Source organism: Cupressus sempervirens, chromosome 4 (genome assembly GCF_028749045.1).
Source record: "Cupressus sempervirens isolate cs-2001-9-10 chromosome 4, ASM2874904v1, whole genome shotgun sequence".
Classification (NCBI taxonomy): domain Eukaryota; kingdom Viridiplantae; phylum Streptophyta; class Pinopsida; order Cupressales; family Cupressaceae; genus Cupressus; species Cupressus sempervirens.
Genome location: NC_143121.1, coordinates 193,758,953 through 193,774,919, shown reverse-complemented (window position 1 = coordinate 193,774,919; position 15,967 = coordinate 193,758,953). Strand labels below are relative to the sequence as shown.

At 29.1% G+C, this 15,967-nt stretch overlaps 1 protein-coding gene across 1 annotated transcript in view; it reads right to left on the bottom strand.

Annotated features, from left to right (window-relative positions):
* LOC149560649 (vacuolar-sorting receptor 1-like) overlaps nt 1-14,980 on the bottom strand; it is an 80,435-nt gene extending 65,455 nt beyond the window's left edge. The window contains exon 1 of the mRNA XM_089827656.1: nt 14,919-14,980. Coding sequence (XP_089683782.1) covers nt 14,919-14,980 — 62 coding nt within the window. The remainder of the gene's footprint in view (nt 1-14,918) is intronic.
* Nucleotides 14,981-15,967: the final 987 nt, after the last annotated feature.

Here is a 15,967-nt window from a genome sequence, read left to right as displayed (position 1 = left end):
AATCTCTAAAATAATAATACTAATCATCAAACATAAAATTGTCCTAAAAGAGTTTGGCAAGGATGACTGAAATGCGACTTAGGGGTAGGCACTATAGTCCCTGCCAAACAAGTAAGGTTAAGTGTCCTTCATTTACAATAAATTATCTTATTTATTTTACAATCTTTTTATATATTTTAAAAAACTTGCTGAAAGGTCTTAGATTAAAAAATCTAAACACATCTGAGAATCCCATGCTATCTATTCTGTCCCAATTTAATAAGCACACTGGAAGCATTGATGTTTAGAGAGGTTGGGGTGAGACCCTCAAAACATTTTGTTTCTATTTTGTTTTTCGTCGCACTAATTTGATTCTCATTTGGGAGCTTTGCTCTTGGAAATTATATTTTTTGATGGAAAAGTTGTCAGACCATTTTTTGGGTAGTTTCTTTTCTGATATTCTAAAATGTCTAAGTTTTTCTTCCTTCTTTTTCAAATTAAAATTAACAAAAAATAATTTTGAAATAGTAAGTTACCTTTCTTTTTAATATTCCTTTTATTGTATTTTTCCATCTTGTTGAAAATTAGAAACAAATCAAATATCCCAACCTTGGATAAATAAATAATATAAATACAACCATATAGATCATATTCATCATCTTATGATTTTGACAATAAGAGCTTTTGGGGAGCTAGATTGGGCATCAAGCAATAAAGATATATATGAATTATTATAAGAAATTTTGCCCTTTATTTTTAATTTTTTTAATTTTTCTATATGATATTTTCTTGTGTATATGAAAGACAAAAATTAAATAAATTATGGAGGAGATTGTGTTTGGTAAGTAACTTTTGAACATTGTTTGTAAATCTATGCATATAGTGAAAATACTAACAATTGGTCCTTGGTTATACTATGACAATTCTTGATGTCGGGAAGTTATAATTATCATCTTCTATTAGGATATTTAGCACAAATTTTGTAAATTTAGAGATTCTATTTTAGTTTCTTAATACTTACTCTTCTTTGATTTCTCTATTTTGATTTTGTTGTTCTTTTTGTATTGTTTATTATTTCTCAATTGCTATTCACAAATTTTTCCTCTAATATATCATGTACCTTTATAGATATTTGATTGCAAATTATTATTTTTTGTTGCACTCTAGTTATTTAATCTCCTGCTGTGAAAAATTATGGTTTTGTTTTGATATCTATATTCTTAAAATTTATCTGTTTAGTTCATAGAGAAATTATAATAGTGTAATTTCAAATTTAGACATGATGGCTGATTTTTCGCATTTGTCATGTCAATTAAATAGAAATACTCTCAAGTTATAGTTAGTTTAGCACATGTTTTAAAATAAGAATTTAGAGTTATTGGAAAAATGTGTTAGATAAATTAAATTTGATTTCATATTTTATGTTATAGATTAAATACTTTTTAATATTGTTTTTGCACAATTATAATTTATCATTTTAGTTATTCAATAAGATCATTATTTTTTAAATTTTAAATATTTAATGTGTACATTAATTATATACAAATTTCAATTATTACATATGAATGAAGATTACTTACTATTCTTTAACACACATTTATGTTATTTTAGTCCTTTTTTTGTACTTTTAGATTATTTAAAATATTTTTTATTTTATCTTCTATACAATTAATAAATAATTTAAAATTTAAATATTCTTTGTTATAACTACATTATTTTCAAAATACATTACAATAATCTTCCATAGAGAATAGAAAAGAGTAAAGAAGATTTTCAAATATAAAATTACATCAACATTTCTACTTTTTAAAATTTATTTAACTATATTAAGTTGTATTTTAAGTTTAGATGTTATAAAGTTTAATAAATTCTTAACAATTTAAAATAGTACATCTTTTTATAAATGTTTCTAATTTTAATATAATCTAAATTTTACTAAATTAATTATAATACATACCTGAATTTATTTATAATTGAGTATTACATTTTTTACATTTCTATTTTTTATATTCTTTCTATATTATAATTGATAGTTTTTAATACATAATCATTTAAAAACTAGATTTTAAAAGTAAATTTGGAATTAGAAAGTAACACTAGATTTCAAAAATAAAAATAGAAAATAAAACTAAAATAAATAATAATAAAAAGGATACAAAAATAAAGTTAATCAAATATTAATTTTGATTTCTCTCACTTGAGTTTATATTGGGTTATGTATTTTCTTAATCAAATTAATATTACTATCATTTTTTCAATTATCATTAACAATACAATAGTTTATTATTTTATTCATTTTGGGTCTATATGATTTAGATTGTCCCTAAATCTATTGATTTTGTGCTTGTTAAATTATTATAATTACAATATAATTTTTATAATTTTTTTTAATGCTATTAATTATTGCATAAAAAGTGTTATATTATACTTATGTGAAAAATTAATTGATATTTCATTAACCTTATGGTTTAAACTAATTATTATCATTTTTCTCATACAATTTTTATTTGAAACTAAGATAATGTTATTTTTTTGTCAAATTATTTTTTAGTCGACCAAATCAACACTCAATTGTTTTTAAAAGGTGATGATTCATTTTGTTGCATAATTTATAAGTTAAAAAAAATCAAATTTTGATATACTATGAATTTTGAAGAAAATTGTGTATTATTTTTTAATATTTCACATTTAGATTATACTCTACGATCTTAAAAATAGGTAAGGTAAAAGACTACACATTTCCTTGAAAGTTTAATTGTAAAAACTTCCAAATTTCCTTGGGTCAATGTTTACTTTGATATTCTGCACTAGTCTTCTTGTTGTCTCTGTTTTGTTCCTTTTGTAATTATGGTACTTTGATCTTGGTTTGAGGCTTTGCCTCCTTGTTTGTTACTCGGTGAACTTCTTGTATTTTTTGATCTCTCTACAGTAAATACAAAGAAAAATTGCAAATCTAAACTCATTTATAATTGAGTATTATATTTTTTACATTTCTATTTTTTATATTCTTTCCATACTATAATTGATAGTTTTTAATACATACTCATTTACAAAATTAGATTTCGAAAGTAAATTGGAGTTAGAAATAAACACTAGATTTCAAAAATAAAAAATAGAAAATAAAACTAAATTAAATAGTTAAAAAAAGTAAAGAAAAATAGAGGTGATTGGATATTAATCTTTTATTTCTCTCCAATTAAGTTTATATTGGGTTATGTATTTTCTTAATCAAATTAATACTACTATCATATTATCAATTATCATTAACAATACAAGATTCTATTATTTTATTAATTTTGAATCTATATTATTTAAATTATCCCTAAATTTATTAATTTTGTGTTTGTTAAATTATTTTAATTACAATTTAATTTTAATAATACTTTTTAATGCCATTTATTAATACTTAAAAATAGTTATATTATAATTACGTGAGAAATTAATTGATATTTCCTTAACATTATGGTTTAAACTAATTATTATCATTTTTCTAATACAATTTTTGTGTGAAGATAAGATAAGGCTAATTTCTTTATGAAATCAACTTTTTTTAGTAGGCCAAATCATCACTCGATTATTTCTAAAAGGTGATGATTTATTTTGTCTCATATTTTATAAGTTTAAAAGAATCAATTTTTTTTAATATTAAAATTTTTGGAGGAAATTGTTTATTAATTTTTAATATTTTAAATTTAGATTATATGAATTTTAAAAATAGGCAAGATAAATGAGTGCACATTTCCTTGGAAAGTTGTGGACATTTCCAAATCTAAAAACTATCTTATTCTCCAATAGATTTTTCTAGCTTTGTAAACATATATTTTAAAGTTCCCTATAGTAGATTTTAAAATATCATTTATTTGTTTGGTTGCTTACTTTTCAACCCAAATGATGTATTGAATGTATTATGTATATATCACGCACGCACGCACGCACGCACGCGCACACACACACACACACACACACACACACACACACACACACACACACACACACACACACACACACACACACACACACACACACACACACACACACACACACACACATGTATGTGGCATTATATTGTCTATAGGTGTGTTATATATTCCTTAGGTTAACAATTGTAACATATTGCTTCCTATCAACTCACTATTGCAATCACAAAAACGTGCAAAAGGTAGTTAAGCCGATAGACTTTATGTGTGACCTTTGGTCATAGATTTTATTTTTTGATGAAATGTTTTAAGACTCATTTTTTAAATTTTCAAATTAATTTTTCGATCAAAAATAATTTCTTAGAAGTTTCTAAAAAATTAATTTCATTCTTCTCATACTTTCCTTTTATCATTATTTTTGTTAGGTGCAAGTCTCTAATATTTCTTTTCTTTCAAGAGGTTTCTCAATTTTCTAGGTTCCTATATTTCTATATAATGTTTTACATGTTTTAGAACTTGCATTAGGTTCTTGCATTCATGATAAGTATGAAAATGACTTTTTCTTATGTTGTTTTCTTTTATCTTCTTGATAGTTTCAATTGCTCCCTATAATACCATCTAAAAGATGGAAGTTAGATTTGTACAATATTTGAGAAATTATTTTAATTTATTTTTAAAATGATTTGTGTAGTTAATAAAATTGGTTTGTTGCAGATGGAGCAATTGTAGGAGAATTGAATGGAGATTGTTGCTTGTCACTCACCTATTTTAATTTATTTTATGTACAAGAATGAGTTTAAGTGACTTTCTAGATTGGATTTAAATAATTTGGTTAATTGTAAATAAAGCTTGAATATTGTTATTGTGAACTAACATAAGACTTGCAATTTTTCTTCTTCTTAAAATATTAGCTTGTTATACAATAAAATAAATTTGAATAATATTTAGGAAGATCAAAATATATTTAAAGACTGCATTTAAGTTTTTTCCTTATTATTATGTATTTTAGAGTTGGAAGAAAATAAATACAAGCTTACAAATTTTGAACAGTAAACAGTAATGTTTTTATATAAAAAATAGATTCTCTTTTAAAACCAAAACAAATTCAATTATCAATTCTTAGATAAAATAAAGAAATTTTTATCTTACATTCAATAAAAACAAAATCATAATATGCATAAACTTTTGTTTATCATTCTCTCACTTTTATAGATTGCACTAAGAAATTTCCATCTATTTGAAACTAAAAAGTTACATTTCATAATAGAAGCTATCACTTTTAATTATATCTATTGAAACAAATTTTCTAATGATAAACTTATGATTTTTAAAATATTTAAATTAAAAAATAATTTATATTTTGACACATTTTATTATTTTTTCAATTATTAATTTGTCACATATTCTTCATCGATGTTCTTTCTTTATAACTTTAGGTGATGTTATATTATTAAAAATAATCATTTTTTTACAATTTAAATTTAGTTGCTCTTTAGCTTATGTCAAAGAATGAAATATGTATTTTTAATTATAGACAACGACTCATTTGATAATTGAAATAGTATATTTTTAGTAGAATTTATATTTGTAATTTTTTATTTAATGTTTTTAATTTATAATTTATTTTTTTTAAAGTATGTAATTGTGTATTTTTCAAAAGGTATGTAAATTGTAATTTCAAAAAAAAGGTGTATATAGATAATTTTAAAAAATTATAGAAATCAATAATTTTAAAAAACTATTTTTATTATTTTTATTTTAATCATTTTTAATTTTTAATTTTTAATTATATATCTCTTTAAGTAATTGATAGCATCCAACAAGATGGGGGGCTGACCTCGAAGTACAAAAAGGCTTAATAAATAATCAAACGTAACCTCCCTGTTAACTAACCAATACCAACATTAAACCTCATTTTACAATATATGTTCATAGTTAGCTTAACAATACTAGCAATCTTTAAACTAATATGCATAATAGACTATAAAATAAAATAACAACCTTTACAAAAATTGTTGCTATGAGTCCTCTTAAATGACATAAACATAAAGACCCCGTGGGGTACCAAGTTCACAGGCATAATCATAAACTAGTAAAATAAGAAAAGACACAGGGCTAGCTGCCCTTTTCAAACCTATGGCTATCCTCCTTCTCAGGCACATCCTTGTCCCTTTCCTCACCTTTCACTTTAATCAGTTTGTCTAGGATGATTTTTAACCAATCCTCAGCCAAGAACCCATAGATGGAATGAGTGGTCTTAGTGACTTTGTCCAGGTCCTTTCCCTCTTTGTTTTCTTGTAGAAAATAAAGGGTGGTGGCCACAGAGCGCATGACCTCGATAGAAATTTCAAACCTCTTATAGATAGTAGTTTGGTTGTTGGCCAGGTCCCTCATGGAATTCTCTAGCCTTTCTAGTCTCACCTTGCTATGACTATGCTTGCTCTTCTTCCCAGCACCTTTGTGAGTTTCTATTCTCAGGGAGGTAATATCATCCCCCCAACTCCTAGCTAGGGTAGCCTTGGGAGTGTCAGAGACATGGGAGGGACTTATAGGGCCTGGGGTAGGTTTTTTTTGTCTTGAAGCATTCTCTTCTTTTTAGTAGGTTTAATATCACTTTTGAAGGAATTGAAACTGGAATCATGCATGTGGGGGGGACTTAAATTTTTTCATTTGGAGGCATTTACTGGACCTCTTAGCACTTTGATTACCATGCCTAGTGTTCAAAGTTGACTCAATCAGGCTTATTTTAACCTCTGGTTCAATCTTGACATCAGGGTTAAGGGTTTCTTAAACTTCTTGGTGGCTAGGACTAGGGCCAGGGTCAAGGGAGGCTTGGGGGGTGACACAGGCAAGGGGATTAATCAAAAGCGGTGGATTTAGGGTAAGATGCTAGGTATAAAGTTTATTCATTAGCCCCTAGTGGATGAAGTCAAAGGTTTTCCCCTCCTCATGTTTCCTACTTGCCTTAAGAATACCATCCTCCAACGAATGCAGTAATAGAAATAGGAAGGAGATGTGGTCAAGATTACTAAAATGATTTAGGATGGGGAAATGGTAGTAGTATAGTACCTAGAAATGGTCCTCTAAGGTGATGTACCACATGATGGCATAATAGATGGTGTCCCAGGGCTTAGGAAGGGTAGCCCAAGAAAACCCACCATGCATTCTCTTTGATTCCTCTTTGCCTTTGAAGAATTTTCATAAGCTAGCTTCCGCATTGACCTTTTCTTTCCTTTGCCAGTTCTTTCCTTCCATCAAAATTTCACTAGCCCTTGTAATGGTTTCTTCCAAAATATCGAAGCTCATGCCATTAACAGTCACCTTCCTACCCTTCCAAGTCTAGAAGAACTGCATTGATATAACCTCATCGTGCTTCACCATACCCTCCATATACTGTAAATGGCCACCTTCCTATAAGTGCACCATTTTTGCCTCACTGCTAAAAATGCTATCTTCCTCACCCGCTAGTTCTATTCAATTGCTATTTCACATACTATCACACAGATTAACCACTAATTCATCAGATGACATAACCTTATTGTAGGTTTTGCTGTTGATGGATATAAATTGAAGAACCTCAACAAATAAAATTAAAAGGCATTGCATGACCATCATACGTCCACTATGTTTCCTGAAAAACAAAAACCACTCTTCTCGGTATGTGTGAGTGTTCTCTTTCCTTCCCCAAATGACTGTTGCCAATTATATCTTGTGTGAGAATTCATTAACTTGTCATTTTGAACATTATTAGATCATTCATTGCATTTTTCCAAATCTTCCCTCTGTATCCTTTTACAATAGTAAATAATGTTCACAGAAACCAAAATCACAATGCAAATTAGTAAACAATCATGCCAAAAACTACCTTTATGAAGCGTCCTATTCATACGCCTAGGTGGAGAAAAGAAGGCTTGCCACACAGTTTGGTTATTCATATGGAATTAATTAAGGTACACTCCCTTTCCATTACAACTTGAGTTGATTATGACAACATTTTGATGTCATCCCATTCCACAAGGCCTGTGACACTATGGCCAAATTTAGCTAGTCCATCCACTACACCATTTCCCTCATGATATATATGGGCTACATGGATCTCTTCAAAATCTTCCATCAACTTTCAAATTTCCTCAATTATAACTTTAATTGACCAGTTGCTTTTTCCTTCTCACTTAGAAACCTTAATGATTAACATTGAGTCTCCCTCAATAGCTAGCTTATTGACACCCTTAACTCTCCCAATTCTTAGCTCCCAAAGAAGCACCAGTGCTTCAACTTCATCGTTAGAGCCCTCTCCATAGTTTCTTGTGTAGGCAACAACCATATTTCCCATACTGTTATGAAGGATACCTCCTAAGGCAGTGCTACCCAACACTATCGAACCATCAAAGTTTAGCTTGAGCTAGGAGTGAGGGTGGATGCCACATCATATTCATCCTAGCCCAAACTTTGGAATTTTCAAATTGACCCACAATTGGGTCGACATTCCAAGCTGAAGCTCCTTCCATATTAAGCTCGCTCAAGGGGTTTGGGGGGCAGCTTCCATGTTGACAATTGGTTATATGTAGTGATGTAATTGTTATCATTAATGGAAATACATGATGCACATACTTGTACTAAACCTTGAAAATAAATATACTTAGCTTTTGGTACTAAGAAAATTGTCTAAGTATGAAATTGGTTTACAATAGTACATTATTTTATATGTAAAATATTTCTAACGTCATATTATGACTAGAGAAGTTAGATGGAGACAATATACATATTGATGATGACGTGTATAACCTCAAACATTAAGTTATAGATAGTAAGGAAAAGAGATATTCACATTTTTTCATTGGAACAAAACATCAAAATTAAAGGAAAGGAATTATTTTGTTTACCAAATAATTACTTGACCAATTAGGGCTGACATCCTAGATTTTGACTGATGGGGACACAACCCAAGCATAGAATGGACACAACAGGAAAAGAGAAATTGTATTAACTATGAAAATAAGCTAGTACATTCAGTACAGAGAAAATAGACTTCAAAACATGCCCTAAGGGCTTACAATAGCACAAAACTGGAGATAATTTCTCCTTTTGGTACCTCCTCTCAAATTCCACTTCGAACTACCATTTACAATACCAAAAATGTCCTTAAATAGACCCCAGAGGGTTAAGGACGAGGAGTAAATTTTAGAAAGTTCTTGTAGGCATCCACCGACCAAGTAGAAGGCTCCAGAAGCCGCGTTAGAAGTTGGTGCAAATCTAGAAGAATCCAAAAATGGTAACCGAACTTTTGAGAGGCATAACTTTTGAATCGTTGTTTTGATTGATGAACCATTTACATTTTTGAAAAGCTCTCGAAGTGCTCTATAGCCCTATGGACCAGCTTCGCTCATCCCCCATTTTTTGACCTTTTCCAAGGTCTTTTAATGCCCCATATCCTGACTTTGAAGCATTCTTAGGAGGTCTCCAAAAACTAAAAAATTGTGATAACTTTCAAACCATGGGGCCTTTTGATCTGATTCTTTTTCTGGAATGCTCTAAATTGCAATTACATTCATCTAGCCAATTTAAACATCCTAGTTCACCAAAATGATGGCTCAATTACATACTCCTATTTTTTTGGCATTTACACGTATCTCAAGGTGTTCAAATACTCTATCCTAGAACACTGATAGTGGAATTGTGAGAGTTGGAACCTTTATTTGACCCAAATGGGTATCCAGAAATGAAAACACATGAAACAAAAACTAAGTCTAAGTACATTTTTTTTTTGAGTGACACAGGATTGCCCTTATACCTCTAGATGCTCCTACATCATTTACTCTGAGTTGGAAAAGTATATTATGGTCTTAGTTGACCTAGAAGCAATTTGTGAAAATGCATGGTATTTGTGTGAAGGACATCTTGTGAAAATAAGAGTGCAAATGCATTATAATAAGTGATATGCAAACTTTATGTGAAGTGATATATGCGAAGTTTTGAGAACCTAATTTTGTGATCCGAGATCGAGCTAAGATTAGAGATTAGTCAAGAAAGAAGATACAACACCTATATACCTAAAGACTAATTACTTGTTTGGGTAGGGAGCTCTTCTTGTAATTGGAAGTGCATGTTTGGGTAGTGAGCTTTTCTTGCATTTACTATACTACAACTCTTAACAAGGTTGGAATCTCCTAACAGGGATTCAAAGTCTCCTAATAGGGACTCTCTATACTAAAATTTCTCATTGACTCCTAACAAGATCCATCCTCTAGCAAGGAACATATATATCAGTAGATTATCTAGTGGGTATCATACCCACCGGTGTTTTCCCTTGGCTAGGGATTCCCTAGTGAACAAAATATGGTATTATGAGTTCTCTTTATTCATGGTTATTATCATTGTTCAACATTACCTTTTCACTTTCTTATGCATGGTTCAAAGTAATTAATAATATCCAGTTGGTGATATAAGTTTGTAGAATATTGATTCACCCCCCCTCTTAGTATTCCCTATTTCTAACAATTGGTGTAAGAGCATAGTTACTCAAAAGAGGTTTAACATCTTGAGTAAGATCCCTATGGATATGGAATAATTGATGAAGAACCTTGAAAAGGCACTTGAAAAAATTTATCTCCTTACTGGAGAAAGAGATAAGATGAAAGATAGATATGAAGACTCCAAAGTATACATTGGACAACTAAAGGACAAGATTGAACATCTCAAATCCAAGCCTAAATCTACTGAATCTGTAATGCCCCACCAAGGGAGCTAAAAAGTTTCACTAAGTTTGCCAAACAACTTTTTTTTTTTTTAAACATGAAATATAAACCATTGATAACATTTACGAAAGCAATAGAAACAATTCGAATAAAAGTACACATAACATAACATAACATAATTACATTCTTAAAGATCCCTTAACGTTGTATCACATCTAAATTAACTATTCATCTAACATCACATCCTTAGCAATGTTATATCCAATGTTCTTAAACAATACATAAGTGTCCTTTTAGTAATTACATTTTAGATTGCTCAATCATCCACTGTACATGTCACAAGGTATGAAAGTGCTTAAAACAATAATCATCCATGTAAATAAAGTACATCATCATCCAATATTAATCCATGATGCAATTACATAAATGAAACCATAAACCAAACATGATACATCATCGCAAAAGATATAAACATCCATCACAAAATATAACCATATATCACAAACATAAATAACTAAGTGTACTGTTCCTCCCAACCGTAAATAGCACTATTAGACCATCATGGACCCTAGCCATCTCTCCATGCATAACATTCCAAAGCACTGAAGAGATCATCAGTATTATCATAATAGGAATGTCACTCCTAAAACATCCTACTAACATGCAAAGTAAAACATAGCATACCATCATCTAACATATGAAAATCATCAATATAAGAAACATACCAAAAAATACATCCATCACAAGGTATATCATCTATCATAATGATCCAAGAACAGAATGAAGATAAATACCAACCAAGAATACTCCATCCACGGTGTCTCAAACAGATCTCAAATGATAAGAGTGGAAAATACACTACCACCTGACCGCGTGGAACTTAAGTGGTCCACTCCCACCGTGCTAAGGAGATAATCTCAAGTCCCAAACAAGCTACCAAAATCACAAAGCATAAATCTCTATAAATCCAAGAATCCTAAAAGTATACTAACTCAAAGGTTCCATCACACAAATCTAACATCTAATTCTCAGAGGCACAACATTGACATGTAGGAAACCTACTCTGTAAGCAAGAAAGTGTCATCGTATTTATCACGTACAAGTTACCCTGGTAGTTAGCTAAACTCCACGGATCCATACTGATCTCATGCGGCCATTAGTATCCTCTCATACTAACGAGGCATACTAAAGAATGCAAGGTCGCAACCATGCATTCTCACTACTCCCATCCTAGCCTGTACAAGCACTCAAGGCATGGGCGAGAACCAAAACAATTATCTTTTTAGGTTCATTTAATCCCCATTTAGTGTATAAATGTTATCACTTATTAACCAAACTTACAATGAGTTATCCTGGCAGCCACTTAGGGCCCCGACCCCTATTGCAAGCCACTTCTTGACACTACAAGTAGATAACCTACCCTAAGCTCATGGAATCATAAATCACCACAGTCTTGTACAAGCAATTGTAAAAATACCAAAAGATAATTCATAAAAAGAATCATCAAATAATCATGATAAAAGCATCAAATATCCACAATAAGAATCATCAAATCTCCAAGATAAGAATCATCAAATCTCCATGAGCATTTGGAAAAAGCATCCATAGAAAATCATGACCACAACATTTCTCTATTGGCAACTGAAGGCATCACTGATAATCATAAGTATTGATTGGTTCTCAATAACCAAAGTATATCTCAAAATAAATTACCATATCTATTGGTTCTCAACAAGCAACCAAGAATATCTCAAAATCATACTGATCGAAGATTCCAAAATGGTTGAGTCAAAACATGTCACAACATGACATCATCAAGAAATAAATCAACACTTTAGTCCCATTATGACGACTACAAAGTAATCCAAGGATAACTAATCGATGACTCAAAAATGATTCGCTCAAGTGTCTCATACACACACATCTCAGCTTCACACATGAAGACTGATGAAAAAATACAAACATTTCATAGAGCATACGATCACATAACCATAGTTGGGCTTATAAAGATCGAGACCAAATAAGATCAACATGCCAACACATCTCATAACCCCCGAGTGTCTGGTAACAACCTAGAACAGGTCAACACTAGTCAACCCAAAAATCCAAAACAAGAAGCATAGAGAATTCATGATTCAAACACATGTTTTGATTTACTAAATTCACATAGTTGAATAATGTGTAGGGGTTTCCAATTTTTTTTTTGCAAGTATATTTTCAAGTGTCTAGGTTTAATCATTTGACCTACAAGTCAACCCATTTGTTTTCCGAAAGAATTATCCTAAGAATAACTTAAGGATAAATATTCACTAAACTGATCATCATTGACCTTTAATTAAATTGCTTTATTTATTTAACTATGATCCATATTCTAATTGATTAACCTTTCAACTTTCAACATAAATCAAGGATCATTTTTCATTGATAAAAGAACTAATTATCAAACTTCGAATAAGAAGAAGATAACTTTATTTATTTCAATCCATTAACATAGGTACACTATCCATGACCTATTAACATCTAATAATCTTAATTAAGACTTAATTAAATATTATTAAAATTTAAGCCTCTTAATTCAATCGTTATCATCACATATAATATCTAAAGTCATAAGACTTATCAACTTCAATATAGATAATCTAAAATCTCGTTAAAAGAATTATGTCAATTAAATCTCTATTACATAACTTAATTATTAATTAAATCTAATTAACTCTCATTAATTCATTTAATTAATAATTGCATAACCATAGCAATGTTCCAATTAATATCAGTTGACTAATAACCAACTAGAATTCTGTAAGTTGAAAGTCAACTATAATTCAATACTCAAATGATCATATTAATAATTCAATAATAATAACTTGTTAATATTTAATAACAAGCTATATTGAGAGTCTTATTAACAAATTTATAATGACCACCTTCGTCATTCTTTTTATGAATACTAATGTTTCCTTAACAAACCCGTATTAATGATAATCATTTCAATTAAAACTATATCGCACAACTTCATTATTAATAACATAGTTATATCATCAACTCAATGAATATCCATTAAAATCAATTATACTCCAAATCCAAAACTTCAATTATTAAATAATCTTCACTAGATTAACTCTAATCAAATTTATTGATAACTATTTAAACCATTATTTATTAATAGTTTGTTAGACCCAACAAATATTAATAAATAATAAACTCATCAAAACTATAAATAATCGATCTAGAGAATCCCTCCATAAACTTCATTAGTTAACTCTTAATACCATTAAGGTATATCAATAATTTAGTTAATAATATATAACGTATTAATAATACCATAGTAATTCAAATTATAACAATGTTATAACAGTGACTCCATGTCAATTAAATCTTAATCCATTATCATTAAAGTCTCCTCATTTAAAAATGTAATATTAAATTACCATCTCTAAATTATTTAATATATATTAAATGGTATTTAATATACATTATAAAAAGTCCACTATATAAACTATATTTAAAATTCATTTACTTAGATTGACTAATAATTAATTACACTTCTTCTACTATTAACTAATCTTAATTAAATTTGATTTAATTAGATTAGATAATAAACTATATAAAACTAATGCATATTAATAAGATTCTAATACGGAAAGATTGCAATAATATCTTTAATTCATTCCATGCTTTGATATATTATTTTTGTGAAGTTTAAGCATAAAAAATTCTTGGTTATGAGAAATGGAGAAATATCTATCCTTGAATAAAACAGTCTCAATACGAGGGCCATATCTTCCTAATGAACTGTTGGATCGGACTGAAATTGAAATATGTTAGAGAGGGCCAAGTTGTGCCAATTTTGACCAGAGCGATCGAATAAATTCGATCACGATAAAAAGTTATGAATGACTGAGTTCAGGTCTATCCAAGGGGCAGCAACAAGACTATTTGTGATGAATTAAGAATTTTCTCTTAAAATAATTGTTCTCTAAATTTAACCATAAAAGAGTTTATTCATACGCATCTAAAAATATAATTGATAGAAAGATTATATCTAATCATTTAAATTTTCACCATAAAATTTCTATTTTAATTCCAAATCTTGTCTTTCTAATTTAATATAAATTCGAACCCAAACCCGATTCATATCTAATTATTTCTCCTTAATTGAATTTAGGGTTTTTCTAATATTTTCTTTTAAACTAAATAACACACATATCTAGATTCCAATTTCAAATTGTAGACTCAATCACAGAGAGTATTCAGACGCATATAACAAACATGTTGAAGACAGGAAGAGGAATAGTGTAAAGAGAATATGAAAATATCACGAGTGCACCTGGACACTGATGCTAATTCACCATGCCTCAGAAATCCATGAAAAATCTCTTCCTTCTCCATCATTCGCAATTCCTCCAAGATCCAAGCCAACCGAATCTTCCAAGTGACTAGAAGTGCTAGAAGAAGCATGGAAGCATATAGAAGCATATGAGCATGTAAATATATATGAGCATGTAGAAACATATGAGTATGAAGGAGCATATGAGCATAAAGAAGAATATGAGCATATAAGCTTGAAGCTTCCATTTTTAGCTTGAAGCTTGTAGCTTCCATTAAGCTTGTCCAAATACACTAGGAGAGCCTCTATTTAAAGGCCTCTAAGATGCATCTAGAATGTCTATAGAAACAACTAGAAGATAACCATGACAACCAAGCATGAGTCTTCTCCAACCTTCTAGACAAGTCTTAAGGTTGTAGACACCATGTGCTCAAAATAAAATGCTAACTTCTAAGTGTAGACAACTAGTGCAATCTTAGAGTGCAAACTCCTGTGTTGTCTACATGACAACTTTTGAGAATTTTTCAACTCTTATGTGAGCAAATATTAATATAATATTTAATTTACTCTTTTTAATTTAATTAATTAATTTATTAAATCTCATGCACTAACTTTAATAATTCCACTTTTCAATCTTAATATATTTATATTTTAAGCACATAAAATCTAGAATCTTTTAATAATTTTAAATATATTTTCCACTTTTAAATTTCATTTTTCAAAACTTTATTGCTAAAATATTAATTAGCTTTAATAATAATATTATTTAGTCATTTATTTAAAAATGAATTCCAAATATATTATTATTAAAATAAATATTGTCACATTCCAAATTTAAACTTATAACTTTTATCTTCAAATTTAATTATTTTATTTAATTAATTTCTTAATTAATTAAATAAAATAAATATTAAAATACCATATTAATTTTCCATTAAATAGAACCATTAATTAAATCTTTTAATTAGGCTTAATTAATAGAAAATACATCAAAGACTCAAGGTAAAAATATGAAAACCCATCATAGCCAAAATACATACAAAATCAAA